Source organism: Hyaena hyaena, unplaced genomic scaffold (genome assembly GCF_003009895.1).
Source record: "Hyaena hyaena isolate Hyena2069 unplaced genomic scaffold, ASM300989v1 scaffold_474, whole genome shotgun sequence".
NCBI lineage: Eukaryota > Metazoa > Chordata > Mammalia > Carnivora > Hyaenidae > Hyaena > Hyaena hyaena.
In genome coordinates this window covers 1,136,207-1,161,401 of record NW_024081104.1, presented here as the reverse complement: position 1 = coordinate 1,161,401, position 25,195 = coordinate 1,136,207, and the positions used below count along the sequence as shown (strand labels likewise).

The 25,195-nt window shown below is 58.1% G+C and overlaps 4 protein-coding genes across 17 annotated transcripts in view; 3 read left to right on the top strand and 1 right to left on the bottom strand.

Annotated features, from left to right (window-relative positions):
- ARHGAP39 (Rho GTPase activating protein 39) overlaps positions 1 to 13,347 on the top strand; it is a 115,300-nt gene extending 101,953 nt beyond the window's left edge. The window contains exons 7-12 of one of the 2 annotated variants that reach the window (XM_039254051.1): positions 5,392 to 5,484; positions 8,696 to 8,769; positions 10,116 to 10,315; positions 11,058 to 11,149; positions 11,548 to 11,717; positions 11,802 to 13,347. In XM_039254051.1, coding sequence (XP_039109982.1) covers positions 5,392 to 5,484; positions 8,696 to 8,769; positions 10,116 to 10,315; positions 11,058 to 11,149; positions 11,548 to 11,717; positions 11,802 to 11,996 — 824 coding nt within the window. In that variant the 3' untranslated portion in view covers positions 11,997 to 13,347. The remainder of the gene's footprint in view (positions 1 to 5,391; positions 5,485 to 8,695; positions 8,770 to 10,115; positions 10,316 to 11,057; positions 11,150 to 11,547; positions 11,718 to 11,801) is intronic. The other variant, XM_039254052.1, reaches the window with a different exon arrangement.
- Positions 13,348 to 14,007: 660 nt separating this feature from the next.
- CUNH8orf82 (chromosome unknown C8orf82 homolog) lies at positions 14,008 to 16,699 on the top strand. The gene is made up of 3 exons (XM_039254056.1): positions 14,008 to 14,233; positions 14,854 to 14,902; positions 15,147 to 16,699. Exons 1-3 carry the CDS (start codon positions 14,072 to 14,074, stop codon positions 15,590 to 15,592), a joined length of 657 nt encoding a protein of 218 aa, XP_039109987.1. The 5' UTR covers positions 14,008 to 14,071; the 3' UTR covers positions 15,593 to 16,699.
- LRRC24 (leucine rich repeat containing 24) lies at positions 15,963 to 20,751 on the top strand. Of its 2 annotated transcripts, none has more exons than XM_039254054.1 (5): positions 15,963 to 16,027; positions 17,967 to 18,302; positions 18,441 to 18,719; positions 18,874 to 19,042; positions 19,710 to 20,751. In XM_039254054.1, exons 2-5 carry the CDS (start codon positions 18,135 to 18,137, stop codon positions 20,636 to 20,638), a joined length of 1,545 nt encoding a protein of 514 aa, XP_039109985.1. In that variant the 5' UTR covers positions 15,963 to 16,027; positions 17,967 to 18,134; the 3' UTR covers positions 20,639 to 20,751. The 2 variants fall into 2 exon arrangements, with proteins under 2 accessions (XP_039109985.1, XP_039109986.1); XM_039254055.1 differs by having other exon boundaries at positions 15,969 to 16,027; positions 18,052 to 18,302.
- A 384-nt stretch (positions 20,752 to 21,135) lies between these two features.
- On the bottom strand, positions 21,136 to 25,140 carry LRRC14 (leucine rich repeat containing 14). Of its 12 annotated transcripts, none has more exons than XM_039254204.1 (5): positions 25,087 to 25,140; positions 24,471 to 24,690; positions 23,089 to 23,309; positions 22,324 to 22,925; positions 21,136 to 22,232 (listed from the first exon to the last, which is right to left on the bottom strand). In XM_039254204.1, exons 2-5 carry the CDS (start codon positions 24,556 to 24,558, stop codon positions 21,665 to 21,667), a joined length of 1,479 nt encoding a protein of 492 aa, XP_039110135.1. In that variant the 5' UTR covers positions 24,559 to 24,690; positions 25,087 to 25,140; the 3' UTR covers positions 21,136 to 21,664. The 12 variants fall into 12 exon arrangements, with proteins under 12 accessions (XP_039110135.1, XP_039110128.1, XP_039110133.1 ...); XM_039254197.1 differs by having other exon boundaries at positions 23,089 to 23,442; positions 24,481 to 24,690; XM_039254202.1 differs by having other exon boundaries at positions 22,324 to 22,908; positions 23,089 to 23,442; positions 24,660 to 24,690; positions 25,087 to 25,126.
- Positions 25,141 to 25,195: the final 55 nt, after the last annotated feature.

The window sequence follows — 25,195 nt, the reverse complement described above, 5'->3', positions numbered from 1 at the left end:
GAACTCACAGACAGCAAGGTCATGACCTGAGCCAAAGTTGGATGCTTAACTGACTAAGCCACCCAGGTACCCCTCGGTTTCTACTTTAAGAAACTTAAAAAATAAATAAGTTATACCAAGAGCAAGCAGAAGAAAGAAAATAATGAAGATCAAAGTAGAAATCAATAAAAGTGAAAACAGAAAAACAATGCAGAAAGTCAGTGAAACAAAAAAGGTAATTCTTTGAGACGATTGATATTGATTTATTTATTTATTATTTATTTCTGAGAGAGAGAGACAGCGTGAGCAAGGGAAGGTCAGAGAGGTAGATACAGAATCTGAAGCAGACTCCAGGCTCTGAGCTAGCCTTAAGCACAGAGCCCAACACGGGGTTCAAACCCATGAACCGTGAGATCATGACCTGAGCCGAAGTCAGACACTCAACCAACTGAGTCACCCAGGTGTCCCGAGAAGATTGATAAAATTGATAAATCTCTAGCCAGACTAATCAGGACAAAAAGAAGACATAAGTTACCAATCTCAAGGATGAGAGATGGTATCACTACAGACTTAACATGTAAAAGGATAAGGAAATATTATGAACAACTTTATGCAGTAAATTTGACAGTAAAAAGGATATGGACAGGGGCACCACTGTGCGGCTCAGTGGGTTAAGCATCTGACTTTGGCTCAAGTCATGATATCACAGTTCAGTTCGTGGGTTCAAGCCCCACGATTGGGCTCTGTGCTGACAGCTCTGAGCCTGGAGCCTCCTTAGATTCTGTTTTCCCCCCCTCTGCCCCTCCTCCCCCCCCCTCTCAAAAATAAACATTAAAAATGTTTTTTAGGGGCGCCTGGGTGGTTTAGTTGGTTAAGCGTCCGACTTTCGCTTAGGTCATGATCTCACGGTTCGTGGGTCCGAGCCCCGCGTCGGGCCTTGTGCTGACTGCCAGCTCAGAGCCTGGAGCCTGTTTCAGTCTGTGACTCCCTCTCTCTCTAACCCTCCCCTGTTCACGCTGTCTCTCTCTCTGTCTCTCTCCTAGAAATAAATAAAAAAAAAACATTTTTAAAAAATGTTTTTTAAAAAGAGGAAATGGGCAGATGTCCTGAAAGACACAAACTACCAAAGATCACTTAATAAGCAACAGACCGAAAAGAAAAAAAAAAATCCTATATCTATTAAGGAAATTGAATTGTTACTTAAAACCTTCCCACAAAGAAAAAAAAATGTTTAAAAAAAAAAGGGGGGGGCGCCTGGGTGGCTCAGTCAGTTAAGCGTCCGACTTTCGCTTAGGTCATGATCTCGCGGTTCGTGGGTTCGAGCCCCGCGTCGGGCTCTGTGCTGACTGCCAGCTCAGAGCCTGGAGCCTGTTTCAAAGTCTGTGTCTCCCTCTCTCTCTGACCCTCCCCTGCTCACGCTGTCTCTCTCCTAGAAATAAATAAAAATATTAAAAAAAAAATGTTTAAAAAAAAAACACAAAACCTTCCCACAAAGAAAAAGTCCCAAATGGCTTCCCTGATAAATTCTACCAAACATTCCATTGTTTGTGTAGCAATTTGTTACAAACCTATTGAGAAGACTGAAGTGGAGGGACCATCTCCTAGTTCATTCTATACCAAAATTATAAAAGGACATTACAAAAAAAGAAAAGCACAGACTGTAGTCCTCCTAAACACAGAACAGAAATGAATGATATTACCAAAGTCAATCCAACAATATATAAAAAGGATAATGCATCTTGAATAAACAGGGTTTATCTGAAAAATGAAAGGTTGGTTTAACGTTAAAATTCCATGTAATTTGCCATAGCAACAGAGTGAAAAAGAAAGACCATGTGATCATCCCAGTAAATGCAGAAAAAGCATTTGGCAAAATCCAACATTTCCATTCCTGATATAAAATCTAAATAAAATAGGAACAGAAGGGAACCTGACAAAAGGCAAGTATTTTTTAAAACCCTTCAGTACCCAAAGAATGGAAAGTAAGTAGTCAAACAGATACCTGAACACCAATATTCATAGCAGCATTATTCATAATAGCCAAAAAGTGGAGACAACCCAGGTGTCCAGCAGGTGAATGGATAAGCAAAATGTGGTCTATTCAATACAACGGAGTATTTTTCAGCCATAAAAAGGAATGAAGCTCCATTACGTGCTACAACATGGAGGAACCTTGAAAAATTCTTCTAAGTGAAAGGAGCCAGATACGAAACAGCAAATACTGTATAATTCAACCTATATGAAATATCTAAAGAAATTCATAGAGATAGAAAGTATATTTGAGGTTACCAGGAGCTGGGGGAGCATAAATGAGTTTTTGTTTAATTAATGTACAAGGTTTCTGTTTTTGGTGATATAAGGATTTTAGGAATAAATGTGATGGTTGCATGAAATTGTGAATGGACTTAATACCACTAAATTGTACACTTAAAAATGGGTCTATGGCTACATTTTTATGGCTCTCTTTTACCACAATTAAACAAGAAACACCTCTAGCCAGCACCACATGTAATGGTAAAAGACTGAATTCTTTCCCTGCAAGATCAAGAACAAGGCAAGAACCTCCAACCCAGTGCACCTACTGTGTATCATGCTGGAGACCTAGCCAGTGCAGTCATGGAAAAGAAGTAAAAGGCATCCAGATTGAAAAGGAAGTGTGCAGTTTTCTTTAATCACATACAACACAATCTTCTATGGGATCTATAAAAATACTACAATAAGTGAGTTTAGCAAGGTTGCAGGACATAAGACCAATATATAAAAATTAATCATGATCCTACATAATAGCAATACACTACTAGAAATATTTTTAAAAATTTTTAATGTTTTTTATTTATTTCTGAGAGAGAGAGACAGCGTGAGCAGGGGAGGGTCAGAGAGAGAGGGAGACACAGAATCTGAAGCAGGCTCCAGGCTCTGAGCTAGCTATCAGCACAGAGCCCGACACGGGGCTCGAACCCATGAACCGTGAGATCATGCCCTGAGCTGAAGTCAGATGCTCAACCGACTGAGCCACCCAGGCACCCCTAGAAATAAATATTTTAAAAATACCATCTGGGAGCACCTGGCTGGCTCAGTCAGTGTTGTATGTGACTCTTAATCTTGGGGTCATGGGTTTGAGCCCCACATCAGTTATAGAGATCACTTAAAAATAAAATCTGAAAAAAAGGAAAAAAAATCCAAAGTAGCATTTAAAAATATGATAAACTTAGGGATAAATCTGACAAAAGATGACTAAAACTTCTACACGGAAAACTCCCAAACATTGCTGAATGTCAGGAAGGCCTAAGTTAATGGAGAGAAATACCATGTTTATGAATCAGAAGATGCAATAGTGTCAAGATGTAACTTCCACCCAAATTGATACATAGATTAAATCCTAACCAAAATCTTAATAGTTTTTTTTTTTTTAATTTAGAAATTAACAGACTGGCTCTAAAATCCATAGAAAATGCAGAGGATCTGGAATAGCCAAAATGACCTTTGAAACAGAAGAGCAAATTTGGAGGACTAATCTTCCTGTACTTCAAGTCTTGTTACAAAGCTGTAGTAGCCAGGAGAATAAGCTGTCAGTGCAAAGGTAGAGAGCGGGTCTGTGGGACAGAACAGAGCCCACATTAGACCCAGCTAGTTTCACACAGAGATACAAAGGCACTTCCGTGAAGGAAAGGATAGTGCTTTCCTCAAGTGGTGCTGGGACAGGAGGATGTCCAAATGCATAAAAAGATGAGCTTCAACCATACTTTATATTGTATGCCAAAGCTAGCTCAAAATAGATCATAAACCAAAATATAAAACCTAAAACTGAAGGGGTGTCTGGGTAGTTAAGTGTCTGACTCTTGGATTCAGCCCAGGTCATGATCTCATGGTTCGGGAGTTCAAGCTCCACATCAGGCTCTACGCTGACAGTGCAGAGCCTGTTTGGGATTCTCTCTCACCCTCTCTCCCCCCACCCCCTGCTCACGCTGTATTGGTCTCAAAATAAATAAATAAACTTTAAATAAAAAAAAAAAAAGGAAAGTCCTAAACCTAAATTAAAACAAACTACAACAACAAAACCCTGAAACTGTAAAACTAGTACAAAACACAGAAATTTTTTCTTGGCTTGCTCTCTAGAATGTTTTTATGTGTGACGCTAAAAGCACTGTCTACAAGAGAGAAAACATTGATACGTTGGACTTGAACAAAATTAAATCTCCTCTTCAAAAGACAGTGTTAAGAGAGTAAAAAGATTCAGCAGTTACAGACGAGCAAGAAGAGGCGGCTAGCGGCCCTGTGGTGGCGGATCTCCGTTGGGGGCCTGGTGTGGGGGTATCGGAGGGATGTGCACATACACGGGCTAGTGTACAGATGCATCTCTCCCAGCTCTGGCAGCACCCCAAAAGCAATGAGCACACCTCACACCCAGATCTTGGTTCTTAATACCATTTTCCATTGCGAGGAACCAGGACTGCTTGGAGAAACAGCGGACTCTAGGGCCGGTGCAGGGAGGGCACAGGGCACAGCGCCCAAACTGAAGAAGTGCTGGCGGGGCCAAGGGAAGCTGCCAGGGTGTGTCTGGACACAGGAGCCAACGAAAAGGGCTCCCAGTGGCCAAAGCTGGAGCAATTGAGGGAAGACGCAGTTATATTGGATTATAACTCAAAGTGAAAAATGATACACCCATAAGCCCTTAGTGATAGAAATAAATGATAAGATAGTGATCTCCCGTGCAGAATAACAAATAAATACTTTGTGTGAATGGTCCACTGTCAGAGAAGAGCATAACTCTCAACCTTAGTGTGGGCTGTGCATGGAGACTTCCCTTCTGAAGAGCTCAGGACGGAGGGGGGACGAAGGGGTCCTTGTCAACAGTGGTAAGGTTTTTTTTGTGCAGACTGGGAGGCATGCCCAGATCAACCCGAGAAGCCTATTGTGCCACCCAGCACCTTCTCCAGCGCTAGCTCAGGAGCCTGTGACCCCTGAGCGCAGCCATTTAGGAGCCAGATGGCTGAGCTGGGGGCTCCTCGAGCCAGCCAGAGTGTCAGGAGCTGACTGTGTCTCTTCTCTCGGCCAGGGGCACCTTCCCTGCATCTTCCTGCCTACCTCTAGCATGAGTAGAGCCAGCTTTCTGGTTGACCATGCTCAGCAAGGCCCCAGTACCTACCCCGGGCACATGGTCCAGACACATTCCCATACACAGCCACACACACCACATCACTCCTGGACTGGGTTCTCCTCAGCCCCAGCTGGGCATTGGCTATGGTCCTATGTACCTTTAAGGAACCCAGCAGGGCTGCAGTGCCTTCCCAGCTGATGGGGGTCAGCCCCAAGCAGGCCCAGGGGCCTCCTCGCCAGCCACACCGGGACCCGCGTGGGCATGCATTCCTGGGTTTGTGTTCTGTGGTCCTCATGGCTCTGTTTGCTCCCCAGTGACGCAGCATATGAAAGCGCTCCTGGAAAGGAACACTAAGAAGAAGTCCAAGTTGAGAAAGAAACCCAAGCCTTATGTTGAGGAGCCGGATGGTAGGGCCTCTCCCCGCAGCCCCTGTGCGCTGTGTCTGCACAGTTCTGCTCTCCAGCCTAGGCCGCCTGGCCTCCTTTCTCTAACCGCTTCTGGGCTGGAAGGGGTGTTGGTGGGGTGGCACTAACCATCAGGCCTGCGGCCTCCTGAGCCAGCCAGAGGCCTCAGGTCACTGAATGGGCTCCTGGGAGAGGCTGCACCTGCCCTGTGCCTTGTCTCCGTGGTGCTCAGGACAATTTCCAACTTGCACGCTGGGCTCTCAGTGGGGAGGGGCGTGAGGACGCGCTGGGCAAGGCCTGCTGGAAGCCCCCCTAGGTGAGTGTTTACTGAGGAAGTGCCCCTGAGGGCCAGTGCCTGTCCAGTCCTGACCTCCAGCCCAGGCCACCCTGGCCTTGCTTCCCCGGAGGGAGCTCATGGATTTTCCAACTTCCGCCAGCAGCCCTGCCCTTCTCCTGGGCCCGGCTCAAGACCCACACCCCCATCCTACCGCTGTCCAAGCTCCACAGAAGCCCCGTTAACCCAAGACTGTGCCCTCCCCGCTGGGAGAGCTGGTGGTCTCACTGCTGCCCTGTCCACTTCCCTTCCTGGCACCAGGGCTCTGGGGCCAGCCCCTGCCCCCCTCCCCACCCCCGGCACTTCCCCCAGCCTCGATACACATACCTTATTCCCCAGACTTGCCCCACTTCTGTTTCTCTGATACTAGTCAACCTCAACACTCCTTCCTCTGGGAAGCTCTCTGGATGCACGCTGCCCTTGGGCCACACCCATCTGGAACAGGAGTGGAAGGGGCTCTGAGCTCCTGCCGGAATCTGTCCATGAGTCATGTTGCCACAGGGCGGTGGGCCTGGGCTCCTGTGGGCCTGGGCTGGGGCCAAGCGGGACACTAGAGCCCACAATGGTGTTGGGTAGTGAGGAGGGAGCTAGAACCCCTGGGACCCAGCAGTTTCCATGCCAAGAGGTGGTGGCAGTGGCAGGTTCTGGCCAGATCCAGCGACTTCTGAAGCTTAAGGCCAGGGCTCAGGGACACTAAGGCCCCAGGGCAGGCCTGGATCCCTGGCATAGTAGCATAAACTCAGTTGCTTCTGTCAGCCTCTCTGGGGGCCACCATCTCCCCATGTATAAGACTGGGTACTGTGTGCCCTGGCAAGGCTAGGACAGGTCAGGGTGTCCGAAGCAGAGCACCCCACACCATCGTGAGGGTCTCCTGGATTGGCCATAGGCACTGCACAGCCTCCCAGGCACTCAGCAGACAGCCCACGGTCCTGGCCTGGGGAGTTGTACCCACCACAGCACAGGGTGCAGAGGAGCTCTCTGGGCTCTGGGCCCACGTGGCCTCAGTCCTGTGCTAGGTGCATCGGCTCAGCTGTGGACCAGACTCCACTGTCAGCCCTTTATGGGCACGTGTGAGGTAGGTGTCCCTGTCCCCATCCTACAAAGGAAGAAGCTAAGGCCCAGAAAGGCTGCCTTGTGACCTGGGTTACCAACTGAGAGGTGGCAGCCTCAGGATCTTCAGGTCACAGTCTGTTGGAGGTCAGGGTATCTCTCTCGATCAGCCCCAAGACTAAGGGCAGGAGGCATTTGCTCAAGAGAGGGTAAATCCTACCCAGTCTGTTGCCTTTCTGCAAAGTGTTCTCTGGACTCCTGGTGGCCAGTGTACAGCCCAAGGTGCCCTTTGCCTTCCAGCTCCCTGAGAGCCTGCCCAGAAAGGCCGGGTTGGCCTGTGGCAGAAGGTTCCAGGTGCTGTGCCCTGAGCTGGCCTATCAGAGGCAGCAGCTAGGATTCTCTGCCAGGGTTTTGTGGATCCCCAGGGACCACAGGGAAACAGATTCTCCAGGGAGAATGAGAAATGTTTGTTTTCACTTTAATTACTCTAAAAAAGAATCCCTTTACCACTTACAATAATAAAACTGTCTTGTGATAACTCAAAAAGATTTTTATGGGCTAAGCCAGTGTTTACGTTCTTCACATTGAGGTCCAAGGCCCCCCGTGTGCTGGACATCCACAAGAAAGTGCTTCCTTTAAAAGAAGATGGGGCATTTGGATTAGTGACTTGGGTGTAGAGGCCTCCCTCTGGCAGGCACTGGGCAGGTGGGCCCAGTAGAAGGGCCTTCCAGAGAAGGGGCCAGTCCTAAGCCTGGAGGCACAGAGCACAGCCTGTCTGTCTGTCGGTCCTTGGCCCCTTGGCCTGGATGGCTTCTCTGGGCTCAGCCTCACTGTGTATTCTTGGTCTTCTTGCCACTTCTGTTTCCCCTTCCTCCCTGCCCCTTCCTCTCTCCCCTTTCCCCCTACCCCCTTCCCATCACCGGGAAAGATGCTGCACATATTTCAGACCCACCCTGTGTGGGATCTCCTCCTCCACTACCCCTCCCTCTCCCCACCCTGTGCTTCTCTCTCCTTCCCCTTGTTCCTGTATCTGGAGAACCTCCTGGCCAAGGTTCCTGAGGTTCTTGCCCTCAAAACGCCACCCTAGACCTCACCCCAAGACAACCAGCCAGAACCTCTGCCAGGGCCGAGCTGTAGAAAACTCTGCCAGTGAGGGCAGAACTGACAAGTGTCCTTCTGTGGTCCTCCCGCTGACGCGCTGGGGACATGGGGCATCCTCTCCACGTTCATCCCCTTTTCCACGGCCACCCATCCCCTCGGCTTTCCGTGACTCCTGCCCACACAGCCCTCAACAGAGAGGGAGGGGCATTGCAGGCTGAGGCCCCCTCCCACAGCTGCACAGCAGCCCTGGCTGGAGGCAGTGCTGCAGGACAGTCCACCCAAAGCCCCCTCCCCAGTGCTGGCCCAAAGCAGAGGGTACTGAGCTCCTCTAGTCCTGTTGCCTGTGTAAATGACCCTTCTCAGGGCTAACTTGCAAGGGGAGCATGGGATTTGGAGGCCCTGGGGCCTAGGTCCTGCCTTATCCTGCCTATGACTCCTTAGCGGGAACAAACGTCATTCCCAGCCCACCCTTCATGGCCATGGGGAAGGGTTAGTGGGCTGGCAGAGGAGTCCCTTCCCAAGCTCGCCTCCGTGAGGCGAGGGAAGTCCCTCTGGCCTCTCGATGTGGGTTTCTGCTTTAAAGGACTTAGCCTAGGAGAGTGAGGACCCACTGGCTCGGGCCCCCAGGGCTCTGGCAGAAGCTGCCTCTCCTCACCCCTGCTGCTGCTTCTCTTAGCCTCTGTGCCCCGCACAGCCACCCCCGGCCAACCAGAACTTGTTCTCTTCCAGGGGTGGCGATAAGCACATACGCCAAGTACTGTTACCACAAGCTGCAGAAGGCGGCCCTGACAGGGGCCAAGAAGGTAGGAGCTTCCCCCAGGACAGCCAGGCAGGGGTGGTGGGCTGTGCTGGTGACACCTAGACAGGGTGCAGAAGGAGGCCTTGGCAAGCCACCCTCACGTCCTACTGAACGCTCTACTCGCCTTGAGCCCGGCCTGCACATTTGGCTGGGGGCGTGGGGGGTGTGACAGTTCACAGCACAGAAGGTGCTCCACAGAGACCACCTAGGCAGGCGGCCAGGGAAGGCCTCGGGCAGAGGCTGCACTCCAAGCTCAGGAGCCACTGCAGGCAAAGGGGTGTGTGACTAGGCCAGGGCGGCAGGACTCTGCCCACTGCTGCAGCAGCAGCAGCTGCTCCAGGCCCACCACCGGCAGGCTGGTGCGGTGAGGGGCTGAGGAGGGGCACAGCACGTGGACAGGCTAAGAGCCCACACTTCCCAGAAGGGACCCTCCCCCGCCCCCGGCAGACTGCCTCTGGATCCAGGGGAGGCCAAGCCTTGAACTGCAGGGTGGGCTCAGAAGACTGCCCTGTGTCCCTTCACTCACCCACCTGACTGTGATGGTCCAAGAGCCCAGACCCACCCCTGGCAGTTGGGCAGATGGTCCCAGTAGTGTCCTCCCGAGCCACTTCCCTGGCCCCCGTTCTGCTGCTGGGGTCTTTTACTGCCTGGCAGAGCTTGACAGCCACACCCCTCGCACAACCTCTCATCTTCCCTGCCCTGAGCCCACATTTTGTGGCACCTGTAGAGGGGCCTCAGTCACACCAAACACCTGGACCTTGTTCCCTGGTCTTAGGATGTGTGGCCCTTGGCCATCTTCCCCTTTTATCCACTGCCTCCCTTTCAGCCTACCTCCCCTACCAGGAAGCCCTCAGGCCCTCCTAGGCTATTGAAGGCAGCTGTCCCAGAGCCTGGCCACTCCTTCCCTCCTCTCCCTCCTAATGCACTTCTCTAGGGCTGGCTCTAGAAGCTGCTGCCTGTCCCACCTCAGGCTTCTCCCCCTCACCTCTACCCCAGCGTGGTCTCCCATGGTCCAGGTCGGCCAGCCTGGTCCTTCCACGGTCACAGGCAGCTCTCATTCCAGGAGTCCTTCCCATCTTCCCCCTGAGTGACCAACAGAGGCCACCTGAAGATTTGGGACATTGTAGGTGGCCCAGCAGGATGCCCCTCCCCCAGTGATTTGGGCACAGGGAATTGGGGGTACCCCTAGCTCTGACTAGGCAGATGTCTGGAGTTACCTGGGATGAGAGAAGACAGGAGAGGGGAGGGTGGCTGAGCCAGAGGCAGCCCTGGGAGGGTACCAGGCAGAGGGCAGGCAGGGAGCAGGGCGGTGGAGCTGCACCGAGGCACAGAGCTGGGCTGTCTTTGCAGGGGCTGAAGAAGCCCAACGTGGAGGAGATCCGGCACGCCAAGAACGCCGTGTTCAGCCCGTCCATGTTTGGCAGTGCGCTGCAGGAGGTCATGAGCATGCAGAAGGAGCGTTACCCTGACCGGCAGCTGCCCTGGGTACAGACACGTCTATCTGAGGAGGTGCTAGCGCTCAACGGTGACCAGACGGAAGGCATCTTCAGGTGCCCCGCAACCTGGGCCCTGGGTGTGGGGGCCTCGGGCGGCTCCACTGTGTGTCTCAGGCAGGCAGGAGCCATCAGGCACTGGGACCACTTGGCCTACCTCCGTGCCTCAGCCCTGGGGTTTTGGGGCCAGGAGACCCATGCCCCTGCCTGGGAGTAGCCAGAGAGGCCCCCCCACAGGAAGCCGTCATCTGCATGGGGAAGACACACTGGAGCAGATGGAAGGCCACCATGTAGCCTGGAGAGGCAGGGCAGGGCCCTGTCTTTAGGAGGCAAGTCAGAGTCATCCCCCTGAATGGCAGCAAGCCTGAATTTAGGCAGGAGGGCCAGCCAGAGACAGTGCCTGTGCAGAAATGGCCACCAGGGCCCTGCCCAGAGGGCACTTGGACAGCCACCACAGGCAGGGCCTAAGACCTGAGCCTGGAAAGATGGCACAGCAGGCAGATGGCGCTCGCCCGTGAAGAGGGATGACAGCCCCAGCCCTGTGGGGAATGAACGGCACAAGTCCCAAGAGGACAGCTGGGGAAACAGGCCTGTGGATTTGATCCTCAGTGGCCTTGGCGATAATGGCGTTTGCATGGGGGTGGCTAGCAGAGAGGAGAGGGACAGCAGTCTGCATGCATAGGGCAGGGGCTCCAAGCCACCTCTCTCGCTGGTGGAAAAGAAGCCAAGCAAACGGGGAGGGGCCTGATGAAGGGCAAGACAGGTTCCAACTCCGTGAGACCCACCGTGTACTCCACAGGGTCCCTGGGGACATTGATGAGGTGAACGCCCTGAAGCTACAGGTAGACCAGTGGAAGGTGCCCACAGGCTTGGAGGACCCCCACGTCCCTGGTAAGCCCCCCTCCCCCCAGGGGCCGGAGCAGGCCTGGTCTGGACCCGTTGGAACAGCTGGCCTCCCGCTTGTTCCCCCAGTGATGCCGTGGCTCCCGGTCCGTTTCCAGCACAGACACCCCCTGCCCATCAGAGTCTCCCCCGGGGCCTCGTGCCGGCCTGGCCCGCAGCCCTCCTGCATTCCCTGCACAGCCCCGCAGGCCTTCAGGGTCCGGGCCCGGGCAGCCTACGCAGGCCTGGTGGGCCCTTTCCCGTCTGGTCACGCCGTGTGCCTCCCCTCCCCCCCACATCCTCTGCCGCGCCCTTGCTCCCACTACAAGGCTGCCCCGCCCAGGGGTGCCCCGCCCAGCAGGCTGGGCTGAGCACCCCCCCCCCGCCCCCCCGCGCTGTGTCCGCAGCGTCGCTGCTGAAGCTGTGGTATCGGGAGCTGGAAGAGCCTCTGATCCCGCACGAGTTCTACGAGCAGTGCATCGCGCACTATGAGAGCCCTGAGGCCGCCGTGGCCGTGGTGCACGCGCTGCCCCGCATCAACCGCCTGGTGCTGTGCTACCTCATCCGCTTCCTTCAGGTACGCGGCGGGGCACGCCCCGCCCCCCGCCCCGGGCGCGCTCCACGCCGGCCCCGCGCCCACCTTCCTTTCCCCTCCGCGCAGGTGTTCGTGCAGCCCGCCAACGTGGCCATCACCAAGATGGACGTCAGCAACCTGGCCATGGTCATGGCGCCCAACTGCCTGCGCTGCCGGTCGGATGACCCGCGCGTCATCTTCGAGAACACTCGCAAGGAGATGTCGTTCCTACGCGTGCTCATTCAGCACCTGGACACCAGCTTCATGGAGGGCGTGCTATAGCACGTGGGCCCCAAGGACCGAGGGTGGGGACAGAGCCGACGCTCGGGAGCGCCCGGGCAGGGGAGCACGCGGGGAGGGGGGAGGGAACGCCCCAGCCGCGGAGGCAGCATGCCAGGCCCCGCCCATGCCCGCCCCAGCCCTGGAAGCCCCCATCTCTCCCCCCAGGCCCTTGGCCTGAGGTCGCAGCCAGGGCAGAGGGGCTGTGGGAAGGGCGTCTCTGTCCGCCCCCCTCCCATCCCGCGGCCTCGTGGCCAGTTCTGTGGGCACCGCCCCCGCCCACCGCCGGCCGGTCAGCCCCGAGAAAGTGCCTTCTGTTTCCTGGAGCCAAGTGACACTGCCCCTCCCGGCCGGCCGGAGAGCACACGCCACCCTCCCCTGGGGTGAGCTGCCTCGCTGGGGCTCCTGTGCTCAGCCTGGCCCTGGCCTGGACCCTGCCCGGCTGCCCCTCTTTCCTCTGCTCGCCCCCTTCTCCTCCGTTTCCTTACTGGCCGCAGTCTCCTCCTGCCCCCCCCTCCCCTTCCACCACCTGTGGCCTCCAACGGGGAGACTGCGCAGGAATTTGGGGACCCCAGGGCACTGGGCTGTCCCATCACCAGAGCAGGACTGGCAGGCTCTCTCTGCGTAGGGAGGAGCCCCCAAACCAAAGTCCTCTGGGGTCGGGGGCAGGGTTGGGCAGGCATTCTTGGGGCGGGGTGGGGGAGGGGCAAGAGTATTTTTTCTTCGTGTAACTATAAATTCAGAATCTATCCAGCACACCAACCCGCCTGTGTATAGAGATATAGAGGGAAAGATATAAGAACTAAATTTGCTAATGACATAGTTTTAACCCAAATGCTATTTATCTCTGAGCCGTCCTAGCCTGTCCTCTGCAGAGCAAGTTGATCTCACTCCTTCATTTTCTTCGCCACTTTCTTGGCTTCTGACCAAAAACCAAACCCTGCCCCGTCCCCATCTGGGACCTGCAGTTGAAGAGAGGGAAGGAACCGCAAGCTGGGGAACCAGGGAGCGCCCAGGATTGCCCTTCCTCAAGGCCAGAGCTGGGGTAGGAAGTACCTAGACTCTCAGTTTGTACATTTTCCATCTTGGAATTTTGAGTTCCAATTGTAAAACTTAATTTCTCCCCAGTTTATATATATATATATATATATATATATTTTTTAGAGTTGAGTTTTTATTTATTAAAAACAAAAAAGCCCAGCCCTTGCCGTGGCCCGGCTGTCCCCTGAGGCAGCGTCCTCAGCCGGTGGTCTCCGGGCCAGAGGTGGGTGGCCCGGCCACAGACTCTCGCTCTGACGCATGGACTCAAGAGGTGACAACACTTTGTGTGAATAAAGTACATACGGACACTTGAGAGCCATGGTCACTTCCTGTCGCCTCCTCTTCTTCCGGTCGCCAGAGGGCTGCAGGGGCTTGCTTGGGGGTTGGGCAGCCCACTACATAAGCCAGCCTGTTGCTGGCACAGTCACCTGGGTAGACAGGCCAGGAGGGCAGGATTGGGCGTGAGGGGAGGGCTGCAAGCAAGGCTGTTTCTTGGGAATGAGGGCCAGGTGATGGGCCAGGGAAGAGGCACCGGGTGGGTGTTGGGCCGCCTGGGGCATGTATCTAAAGGCCTGCCCGTTTGCACAGGGAGTGGGCTTTTTGTGGCCCGCCCTACCCTCAATCTGCTATAGGCTTCTAGGCAGAGTGTTGATTCAGAAATTGATCGAAAACGCAGACTGCTCCGCCGAGCTGGCTTTCTGAGCAGCAGGCGGAGGCACGTGTCGGCGGCCAGCCTCCGAGAGCGGAGGGGCAGACCCTGCACTCCCGTCAGGGCCCCGTCCCCAGCCCGTCTCGCGTGCGCACCCTGCCGTCGGGCGTTCTCGCCCGCCATCCCTTCCCGGTAAGGACGGCAGGGCAGGCCAGAAAAGGAACAGCATCGGGGCCGCCCGCTGTCCTGGTATCCCGTGCGACCTGGGAAAGCGACCTCCGCGACAGCTGCCGGAACCCAAAGTGTGAGGCCGCAGTCGCCGGGGGAAGCGTGTTCACGCAGCGCCAGTCCCGCGTGACCGGCCCGCCGCTTCCGGCACGGCAGGACGATGTGGAGGGCACGCAAGGCGCCCCGGACCTGCGCCGTTATCTTGGCGCGGTCCCCGGGGGCCCGGGCCTGCGGTGGGAGCAGGGGCGTCTCCTACACGCAAGGCCAAACCCCAGAGCCCCAGACGCGAGAGTACTTTTATTATGTGGATCATCAGGGCCAGGTGGGCCGGGAGCGGGGCCGGAGGGAGCGCACCAGTAAGAGGTGGGGCCAGAGAGAAGGCACCGTTGGAGGGGCGGGGCCGGGTGGGCGGGCGGAGTCTCTGAGGCACTTAAACTCGACAGCGGAGGTGGGACCGAGAGTTGGACAGCCTGGGGCGCCCAATCTCAGGCCGAGAGGGGTCGGTCCCCCCAGCAGCCAACCAGCCACATGTTGCTGAGCTCTGCATCGCCAGACCCTGCCCGACCCCGCGGTCCCCAGCTTCGGGCCACCCTGCCTCTTGCAAGCCCTGGCAGGGGCATCATCCAGCATATCCGGGAGGAAGCAAGTCGGGGAGGAGGTGGCACATCTAATTAGAAACTTTTAAAGAGGAAGGGAGAGGTACAGGGAAGGCATGGCAGCTCAGGAACCCTCACGCCCCGGTGTGCGGGATAGATGCGGGAATGTCGGCAGGGCGCCCAGGTTTACTTGCCACTCGCCTCTCTGCACACGATGCGCACAGACGCGCAGGGAAAGTGGACCCTGGCCCCGGCTCAGACCTGCCCAAGCCTCCCCGCCCTGGGGCTGACTGTGTCGGGCTTCTAACTGGGACTCATGGGCCATGGCCTGCCCCTCTGTCTGCAGCTTTTCCTGGATGACTCCAAAATGAAGAACTTCATCACCTGCTTCAAAGGTACTGCTGCAACCTCTTCCCCACTTTCATTATCCTTTCGGCCCTGGTGGGCTCTGCTCCAAACCTGCCGACTGGCCCGTCTGAAGCAGAGGACTGGGCGTCCTGTGCTCAGGAGTCCTGCTATCTAGAGGCCAAGGTGGTGTAGTGACAGCGCCCGTGGCGTTGCCCAGGGCGCGCCGATTGCCTGGGGGAGTAGGGCCCCGGGTAGACTGGCATGGTAAGCAACCGTGTCCTTCTCCTCCAGACTCACAGTTCCTGGTCACCTTCTTCTCCCGCCTGAGACCCAACCGCAGCGGTCGCTACGAGGCCTCTTTCCCGTTCCTCTCGCTCTGCGGCAGGGAGCGCAATTTCCTGCGCTGCGAAGACCGGCCCGTGGTCTTCACGCACCTGCTGGCCTCGGGCCCCGGGCCCCCGCGTCTCTCCTATTGCGGCGGCGGTGAGGCCCTGGCGGTGCCCTTCGAGCCAGCGCGTCTGCTGCCGCTGGCCGCCAACGGGCGACTCTACCACCCCGCGCCAGAGCGGGCGGGCGGCGTGGGCCTGGTGCGCTCGGCCCTAGCCTTCGAGCTTAGCGCCTGCTTCGAGTACCCGCCCGGCGCGCCCGCGCTGCCCTCCCACGTGCGTTGGCAAGGCCACCGCCTCGCCCTCACCATGGACCTGGCCCCGCTGCTGCTCGCCGCCTCGCGGCCCTGAGCCGCAAGCTTGGAGGGACGGCTGGCGGCCGCGCGTGCCCCTGGCCGCACCAAGGTCCCGCCCCGCTCTCCCCTCATCCCAGCTGTCCATGCCGCGCATCGCTGCGCACGCGCCACCCAAAGAGCGCGCCGGCCGAATGCGCGTGCGCGGCAGAGGTGCACCGCGGCCCCGCTGTACGGGCGCTGTCCGAGGTGCTGCCGCGGCCTCGAACGCGAGGCGGGGCGGGGTCGCGGGCCCTTCTACTTCCTTCCCTCCTCCCAACACCTCGGGCCTGGGGCGTCCTTTGGTTCAGCCCTCGCTCACCGGGCAGGCCCCGGCGGCGCGGGGGCTTCAGTACGCGTGCGCGAGCGGCGCCCGCCCCTCCCCCGCCCGGCACTGCTCGGTGGGCCTGGGCGCCGCGGGCACAGCGGGGGAGCCGCGCCGCGGGAGCGTCAGGTGAGGGGGCGCCCGACCCGAGGTCAGTGGGCATGGGGGCGGGATCGGGGGCCTTCCCGGCTCTGACCCCAGCACGCATCGAGAAGGGGAGGCGACCTGGCAGGGACCACGCCCTGCCCTGAACTGGCCCGGGACAGACCCACACTGGAGGGGGTGCAGGTGACACCGTGGGGATCGAGGCACGCGACCTGGGCTTCGCATTGCTCCCCGAGGGGGTCGCAGGGCTTCTCCGCCCCTCCAGTCCCCGCACAGATGGGCGCCCTGGAGACGGCGACAGCCATCGCAGAATCCTGTGTGTGACGCCCCGCCCCCTGACCAACCGGATTAGAGGGCTATCGGCTGGGTAAAAGGATTTCTAGGCCGGCCTCCTCTGCTCTTCCCGCCTGGGCCCTCATCCCTGCTCAGGCCTGCCCTTTTATTCCAATCAGCGTCTAGGGGGTGTCCCTGTGAACAGTGCCTTGAATCCTGAGGCGGAAGCCAAGAAGCCCCTCTACTTAAGAGTACTGGCTGCTGGAGGCTGATTGGGCAAGACCTGAACCAGCCCTTATGCTCAGGAAATGGAGCCCAGGATATGCCTTCAGGTTCATGGGGTTCACACTTCCTGAGACACCTGGGAACTGCCTCTGCCTGGGCCAAAGCTATTCCATTAAAACTTTTGCTGTGCCTATCTCATTTCTAGTGACTTTAAATAATCATGCGAGTTACCATCTAGAGCAAGATTCGAACAGACATCAAGGGCACTTGGTACCTTTCCACATGACTCACTCTTGCTAACAGGGAGACTTGGAAAACAGGCAGGTGTTCAGAGTGGGGACCATTTGAGGAAGGCCTGGAGGCTGCATGACAGCACACCCTCAGCTTTGCTGTCCCTGGCTCCAGATTAGCTTCTCAGCCCACGTCCCCACCTTTAAAACTGCACTCATTGTGCCTGGAACTAGACGCAGGTCTTCTCATCCTTCTAGGATCCCCAGTGCATGTGCATAAATCCCCAGCACACTATATATTCCTTTATAATCAAGGAGGTCACTGCTCCCAGAGCCCACTCAGGAACTACCTTAGAAACCCAGTTGGTGGCCCAAGGCACCTCTTTCCCAACCCAGCTGTTCCATGACCCCACCTGCACCTTTCTGGGAGCCAGCAGAGAGAACATAGGCCAAGACTTCTGAACTGACTTTCCCATTGTGTGTCACATCCCCCAATTCTCTAACAAGTTCCTCAGAAATAACCCTAATTCTGTTTAAAGTGTTCCACCCTCCCTCACCCCCAGAAGGGCTGGGGCAGGGGCTGGGCAAGCTATGTTTGCATTTTCCTGTGGCTGGTGGCTCCCAAGGTCAGTTCTACCCATGTTCCCCAGCAAGATACATCAGGTGGGTCCCAGGGTTAGGAGGCAGAGCATGGCTTCTGGGGATAAAAGGACTAGGCTTAATGCTGGGTCAGGGTCAGGTGATGACAAGGACACTTGTGGTGAGGGACCTCGGGCTTCTTTTAGGCACAAAACTGCTCTGGGCTCTGCTTTTGGACATCTCCATGTGAACAAGGGGAAATGTCTTCCTAGGGCCTCTTCCCCTTCTAGCCTGGGCTTGGGTAACTGGGCTTCATCACCTACATGTTCCCAAGCCCACACGTTGCATCAGACTCTTGTACCTACAAGTCAAGGAGTGGCTAGTTGCTAGAATGTAGAGGGAAGCCTGATCCAGACATCCACGTGCATGAAGGCAAAACCCCTTACAGTGCCAGATGGAAGCAGATGGGAAGAGAAGGGGGCTGGGTGGGGTGGGCTCTCCCCACATGGCCAGTTGTGGTAAGACTAAGAACTCTGGAAATTCTAAATCGGAACCTGATTCACCAAATCTTCATGACTGTGCTTTTGTAAAGGAAGAGAACCAACTTTTTGGTTTTTGTTGTTATCGGTTGCTTGAACTGATTTGTAACTTTTCAGAAATTAGACACAGGGTGTGGGCCTCCATCCATGTTCTTCGCTGGCTCTCAAGTGTTAGGGGCAGGCCTGCCAACCTGTGTTTCAGGAGGCACATCACATCCAAGGTGAACTGTAAGGAGGCCCGTCAGGAGATTGCAGCTCCGTGGTCCGCGGCCGGTCCCGCGGGAGATGGCCCCGGGGGCGCCCACATCGCTGCTGCTGTGGCTGCTGTGGCTTCCTGGCTTCCCGCCCCGCGCTGCCGGCTGCCCAGCCGCCTGCCGCTGCTACAGCGCCACGGTGGAGTGCGGCGCCCTGCGGCTTCGCGTCGTCCCGCCCGGAATTCCACCCGGGACGCAGGTGGGCACCGCTTGGGGCCACGGGGCCGCAGGTTTGAGGTGCCCGCGACACGGAGGGAGGGGTGTGTGAATGTCCCCGTGGGTGCTGGAGACTCCCTCAGCGGGGTAAACACCCTCCCCCATTCCCTCCGGCCCGCAGACGCTGTTCCTGCAGGACAACAGCATCGCGCGCCTGGAACCGGGCGTACTGGCGCCTCTCGCCGCGCTGCGCCGTCTCTACCTGCACAACAACAGCCTGCGCGCCCTGGAGCCAGGCGCCTTCTGCGCGCAGTCACGCCTGCTGGAGCTAGCGCTCACCGGCAACCGGCTGCGCGCCTTGCGCGTCGGCGCCTTCGCGGGCCTGGCCCAGCTGCGTGCACTCTACCTGGCTGGTAACCAGCTAGTGCAGCTGCTGGATTTCACCTTCCTGCACCTGCCGGTGAGGGGGGGAGGTGGGCAAGGGTCCTCCGATTCCTGCCCTGTGGGGCTAGAGTTGTGAAAGGGAGAAAAGTCTACCCAGTCTAGCCTGGTAAGAAGGGGACCTGTCCCCCAGGGCCCCTTCCTCTCATGATGTGCTGTCTGTCCTTCTTCAGCGCCTGCAGGAGCTGCACCTGCAGGAAAACAGCATTGAGCTGCTGGAGGACCAGGCCCTGGCCGGGCTCTCCTCCCTAGCACTGCTGGACCTCAGCAGAAACCAACTGGGCACCATCAGTCGTGAGGCCCTACAGCCCCTGGCCAGCCTGCAGGTCCTGCGCCTCACAGGTACCTCCTGGGGGAAGGGGTCTCCTGCAAAGGTATCTTCCCTGGCCACGGTGGTGGCAGGGGGAAGCACGCCCAGGTGTGAAGTGGGCTCTGATGGCAGTGGCTCTGAATCGCAGCCCATCCGGGAGCGGCCCGGAGGGTCATCCCGTCACCATCGCCTGCACCCATGGGAGGCTGAGAGGAATGGGGGTGCTGGAAGGGGCGCAGCTCAGGGACCTTGCCTAAGGAAGACAGAAAAGGTAGAAATGTCTCGAAAGAGTTGAGGGACTTGCACACTTTGGGGCTAGTAGGGGGCAGACGGGCAGAAACTGGAAAGATGCAGCTAGGGCTGGCATTTCCAGGACACAGCACCGGAAGGCAAGGCTGACAGGACGTGCAAGGGCTTAGTGCTGTGAGATGCCTATGGGGACACCGCGTTCCCCCGCAAGTAATGGGACTTGCAGCAGGGAAAGCCTTCAAAGGAACAGAGGCTTTCTTAGAAATTAGTGAACAGGATCGTGCAGCACAGAACTGCGGGTGGAGGGAGCTCGAGGTCAGAGAAGAGGTGGCAGGGGCCCCTCTCAGGGAGGTGGGAAAGGGGTTCCAGTTCTGGCCAGCAGAAGCCCAACTGCAGAGGCGGTTCTGGGACCATCGCTGAGCTACCCGTCCGCCTCTGCTCTGCCCACAGAGAATCCATGGCGCTGTGACTGTGCCCTGCACTGGCTGGGAGCCTGGATCAAGGAAGGGGGCCAGCGACTGCTCAGCTCCAGGGACAAGAACATCATGTGCGCAGAGCCCCCGCGCCTGGCACTTCAAAGTCTCCTGGACATATCTGGCAGTAGCCTCATCTGTATCCCGCCCTCTGTACACGTGGAGCCGCTGGAGGTGACGGCCAACCTGGGTGAGGACCTGCGGGTTGCCTGCCAGGCTTCCGGCTACCCGCAGCCGCTGGTGACCTGGAGAAAGGTGGCCCAGCCTCGCGAAGGGCAGCCACGGGCCCAGGTCCAGCCAGAAGGTGGGGCACCGCGCCCAGGCGGGCCCGGCGCCTCTGACACAGGCAGCGGCATGCTCTTCCTCACCAACATCACCCTGGCCCACGCTGGCAAGTACGAGTGCGAGGCCTCCAACGCCGGCGGCGCCGCCCGCGTGCCCTTCCAGCTCCTGGTCAACTTGTCCCAGCAGCAGCAGCTGCAGCTGGCGCCCGTGCCGCCTCCGGCCGCCGGCCCCGTCAGCCACGAGCCCCTGCAGGAGGCCGGCAGCATGGCCTTCCGCGCCCTGGGCTTGGCCACCCAGACGGCCATCGCGGCCGCCATCGCGCTCCTCACGCTCACGGCGCTGCTGCTGGCGACCATGATCTGCCGCCGGCGGCGCAAGAGGAAAAAGGCGCCCGGACCGCCGGGGGAGGGCGCGCTATTCGTCAACGACTATTCGGACGGGCCCTGCACCTTCGCGCAGCTCGAGGAGCTCCGCGACGAGCGAGGCCACGAGATGTTCGTCATCGACCGTTCCAAGCCGCTCTTCGCCGAGGGCCCAACGGAGGCGGCCGACGGCGCGGCAACCGGGCCGGCGCAGGGCCTCCCGCTGCAGCCGCCAGCAGCCTACGAGATCCACTGCTGAAGAGCGCGGCCCAGAGGGGCGGGCGGCGGGCGGGCGCGCGCTGATGACGTAGTCTTCGCGGGTTGGCAGGCCCGCGGGCTCGGCCGGCGCATGCTCCAGCGCAGTCAGTAAAGAAAGGGTAGAAGCTGCGCAGTGTGCGGCGAGCCGTGTGTGCGATCTGGGGATCGGAGGGCGGGGCGCAGGCACCTGCGGACCCCCCAGCTCTGCGAACAGAAGCCCTCAGGGGTGAAGGGACGGTGGCCGAGGAGGCTCCCCACACCCCTACTTAGGAAGCCCTCCAGAAAAGATCCCTCCCAGCATCACCCTAACCGCTCGCTCTGCTGGAGGACCTGGGACCTCCCAGGGTGGGAGGGGCGAAGGGCCGGTGGGACGCCCAGGGAAGGGGAAGGCTGACAGCTGACTGAAACACAGCTGTTACCCAGTGGCTATGCTGCAGGGGGCAGCAGAGCCAGTGACATGTCATTCTGACCAATTAGGACAGAAAAAACCACCACAAATTTAAGTTCCAAACACACTGCACATTTGTACCTTAATGACACCCTCTGGCTCCAAAGCCCAGTCAGGTGGTCTCCTGGATGCCAGGGCAGAGAGAACCATGAAGGGCCCCAGGTGGGGACCCAACCCCCTTAAAAAGCAGGTCCCTGTTCCAACTTCAACCTCAGAGCAGTCTGTTCTTGGCAAGGGCCCAGACAGAACACCCTCTCTTGGCTCACAGCTGGGACCCCAGAAACATTCCAAAGAGAGGACCAGAACACCAGAGGGCAGACAAGTGCACCCAAACCGAGCCTGGCCTCAGGCCTGGAATCCAGCCCTTAAGCCCACAGTCAGCCAGTCAGGGGAACAGGTACGGTGCAAACCTGGCATGGTGTTGCGCAAAGCACAGGAAGGCCCGAAGTTCCCCGGAAGCAGGGAAACCAGAGACCAGCGCCTCTGTGTCAGGCCTCCAACAGGGTCCCAGAAAAGGCTCTGTCTACCTAAGGCAGGGTAGGGTCTCCAGCAGCCCTGACCACCAGGACAGCCTGGAGGTCATAGGCTGAAGTAGTCCGCGGCCAGGCGCCCATAAATGTCTGTGGTCCAGAGCACATGAGCACGGCCTGAGGCCAGTAGCAGCTGGTGCAACTCCGCCTCCACACGAGCAAACTTCTCCTCATTGATGGAAGCTTCCAGCAGGACAGAGGCAGGCGGTGGCCAGGGCAAACCCTCATAGCAGTCCACAGGGAAGGGGTGCACCACTGTGCGTAGCTCAGCTTGCACTACTGAATCCCGTAGGAGCTCCTTGAGGCCTGCCATGGACAGGGGGTTGCCATAGAGACCGAGGTAGCGGAGGCTGGTACAACGCGTCAACACAGGGAGCGTGGCCAGCAGCTGGGTATCAGCAAGCTGGCACTCAGTCAGCTCGAGGTGCAGCAGTGTGGCGGCCGCCGCCTGCAGGAGACCCTGGAAAGGCTCCAGCTGACTGCCGGACAGGTCGTTGCCACTAAGGTCCAACTTCTTGAGGTGGACAGCATGGGGGCTCCGTGCCAGGAAGCGCAGATCCTCAGGCAACAGGGCACAGAAGGCCAGCTCCAAGCTCTCCAAGGGGCTCTGCAGGGTGCTATAGGGGACACAGAGTCGCAACCAGGTAGGGCCAGGGGAGGGTCTCGAGGAGAGGGGAAAAGGGCAGGGCAGTAGTTGGGCTTGCTCACCTGAGTAGCTGGTCCAGCCTTCCTGAGAGAAGAGAGGAGCCCATGCTGAGCTCTCGCAGACAACTGAAGCGGCCCATCTGGGCCAGGAAGTAACGAAAGTTGTCCTCGCCATCCACAGAGGGCTGCCTCGAGTCCCCATGTACATAGTGCAGCCGCAGGCTGGCCAGGTGCTGGAATCGGGCCACGTGTGGGATGATAACAGACAGGCCACGCAGGCCCAAGTTGTTAAAGCGCAGGTCCACGCGGCGCAGGCAGCCAGCGTCCAGCAGCTGCAGCAAGGCCACTGTGTTGCGCATGGGCAGGTCCTCAGCCCGCAGGTCCCGGCAGCAAAGCCGCAGGGGACTGCCCACGCTACTCCGGAGCGCCTCCCGCAGGAACGCATAAGAGGCCCGGTTCACCCGCAGGTCCACACGAACCTCCACAGGAACGGGGGCCGGCCCAGGATCCGCAGTCCCGCCCTGCTGCTGTGCTATGCAGGTGCGGGCCACAGCTGCTGTGCAGTCCCACATGCTCATGGTGCCAGGGTCCTGCTCCACGCCGTCATCCAGGAGGCCCGTCATGTCCAGCACCCGCAGGGCATGCTTCCTGGGAGCACGGGTAGGCTGAGGCAGGAGACAAGGAAGCAGAGCCCACACCCACTCCCAGCCACCTCGGGACAGAAGCAACATGCCTGTTTCTGCACGGGGCTCTTGCACTGGCACGGAACCTCACAGGGGACCCTCTCTGCACCCCCCAGGCCTGAGAGCCCCTCGGGTGCGCCCATACCTGCAGAGAGGCTGTGTGCCAGCCTCGGTCTCTGGGGTGTGGAGCCGGGCTGTCAGCCCCAGGATCACAGCCTGCATGCTCTCTGTGCTGGGGCGCTCTTGCAGCAAGGCCCGGCTGCAGTGAGCACATTCCTGCAGCAGCTGCTGGAAGCTGAGCAGTGGGAAGGGCCATGTGTGCACCAGCTCGCGAAGCACAACAGTCTTCTTGTCCATGAAGGCCACCTTGAACAGCAGGGGGAAGAGCTCTCGAGGCAGCAGGGGTAGGGCCTGGCAGGCAGCTGGCTGGCACTGGAGCACCTGCCGAGTGCTCAGGAACACAAGCGTGTGCATGGCGCCGGGCCAGGCAGGAAGCCACCTGCAGGGAAGGGCCCTTCAGCGGGGAGGACAGACCCCAGGCCACCGCCCAGCCATAGCCTCCTCCATCACTGGTAGTGGGAAAAGCCAGCGTGGTGCTTGGACCGAGCTGGCGCTCAATGGAGGACTGAGGCACCAAAAAACAAGTGTCAGGTGCCTAACAATGGGCTTAACTAAATGGAAACAGGAACGAGGCCACCTCCCAGTCCCCTACCTCCAGAAGCATGGTGCCTCTTTAGGAAAACATAGCCATCAAACGTTACGTAAATAGCACAGCACCAAAAATGACCGGTTGCCCCAGTGTGTTTTTGATGGCTATTGATTGCTCTGTAGCCCCCCCCCCAACCCCACATCTGTACTTCAGGCCTCCCAAATCACAAAGCTAATCAGAGATCCTCTCTTCTTCAAAAGTAGAATAAAGCTCACAAAGCACACAAACACTAGAGAGAGTAAGATACTCCCAAGGGGCTGGAACCCGCCCCACCCTCTTCCAGGTCTGAACTGGAAGCACTGATGCAGCTTAATAAATACCAGCACAGGTAAGAAAAAAAAGTGGAACCCAGAGAACGTGACAGTCTGAGTAACCGGAGGCTTCAGCATGACCCTCAATCCTAACTACTATGGTCCAGTAGAACTGGCAAACATGGAGGTCCTTGCAGATTTACAGAAAAACAGAAAGCAAACCTCATCTGCAAAGTCCTTGCCACCTGTCTAAACGTCTCTTTTCCCTAGAGAACCACAGTGAGAGACGAACTCTCATACCCATGGGCTTCATAAGGCCCCAGGCCAGGAATTGCTCAGATGGGTAGAGGCAGCAGAAGGGGTATCCAAGTTAACAAGGGGCATGCAAAAGAGGCCTGAGATCCTGGGGGGGGGGGGGGGGGGGGGGGGGGGGGGGGCTGGATATAAGCTCTGTTACTGACTTCAACAGCACCTGCAGTCAGTGGACTCATTACAGGCCAAACATCTCATCCTCAAAACTGCTTCCCAGTCATCCCCCCAGAAACATTAGAAAATTAAGATCTAAACCTTGCCCGACCAAGGTCACAGCCTGGGCGATGAGCTCTGGGAAGAGGGAGCAGGCTGGCCCCAGAGTCCCTGCTCTTCCGGACCTCATACACAACGAAAGTCCTTAGGGCACTGGTTCTTGAGAAGCCCCGAACGCCAACCCTCGGCCTTGCTCTGCCTGTAGACAATTCTCGCGAGGACGACTCATACCTCGCTGTGACAGGACAGACCAACCAAGCACCTGTCACGAGAGGAAACGAAAGCAGCCAGTGTGGTCACCGTGGGAGGAGTCTCTGTCGTGGCTGCAGCCCCCTCCCGCCAGCTCCCCGCGTTTGCCCCCAGACGCCCCCGCCCGGCTCCTCCCCGGCTCGAGCCGAGGGACGCCCTCAATGCGACGCCCTCCTCCTCCCGCACGGGATCTGCCTCTCGAAACCGGTGCGTCGCCCCCCGGGGCCCTAGGTCGCTCTGCCCGACGCAGGGCTCCAGGTCCTTCCCCACCCCGCGAACAAACCGCCCGACTCCCGCTCCCGCCTCCCGGGCGGCGCCGCCCCGAGAGCCCACGCCTGCTTCGTGCGGCCAGGCAGGGCTAGGGACGCACGCCGCCCCGCTCCATCCACAGCCGGCCGGCCGCGCTCACCGGCCCCACAGCCGCTACGACCACCACCGGCCCCGCCTCACGGTCCGCCGCGCCCCGCCCAGCGCCTCCGCGCACCGCGATGACGTTGCCGCCACCCATTGGTCTCTCC

Excerpts from the sequence above, each read along its gene's own strand:
- CUNH8orf82 (XM_039254056.1), top strand. The coding sequence starts at position 14,072 with ATGTGGAGGGCACGCAAGGCGCCCCGGACCTGCGCCGTTATCTTGGCG. Across the intron at positions 14,234-14,853 it reads ATGTGGATCATCAGGGCCAG|CTTTTCCTGGATGACTCCAA; the intron begins GTGGGCCGGGAG and ends CTCTGTCTGCAG. Across the intron at positions 14,903-15,146 it reads CTTCATCACCTGCTTCAAAG|ACTCACAGTTCCTGGTCACC; the intron begins GTACTGCTGCAA and ends CTTCTCCTCCAG.
- LRRC24 (XM_039254054.1), top strand. The coding sequence starts at position 18,135 with ATGGCCCCGGGGGCGCCCACATCGCTGCTGCTGTGGCTGCTGTGGCTT. Across the intron at positions 18,720-18,873 it reads TCACCTTCCTGCACCTGCCG|CGCCTGCAGGAGCTGCACCT; the intron begins GTGAGGGGGGGA and ends GTCCTTCTTCAG. Across the intron at positions 19,043-19,709 it reads GCAGGTCCTGCGCCTCACAG|AGAATCCATGGCGCTGTGAC; the intron begins GTACCTCCTGGG and ends CTCTGCCCACAG.
- LRRC14 (XM_039254197.1), bottom strand. The coding sequence starts at position 24,558 with ATGAGGTCCGGAAGAGCAGGGACTCTGGGGCCAGCCTGCTCCCTCTTC. Across the intron at positions 23,443-24,480 it reads TCGCCCAGGCTGTGACCTTG|GTGGCTTCCTGCCTGGCCCG; the intron begins GTCGGGCAAGGT and ends CCTTCCCTGCAG. Across the intron at positions 22,926-23,088 it reads GGCACACAGCCTCTCTGCAG|CCTACCCGTGCTCCCAGGAA; the intron begins GTATGGGCGCAC and ends CTCCTGCCTCAG.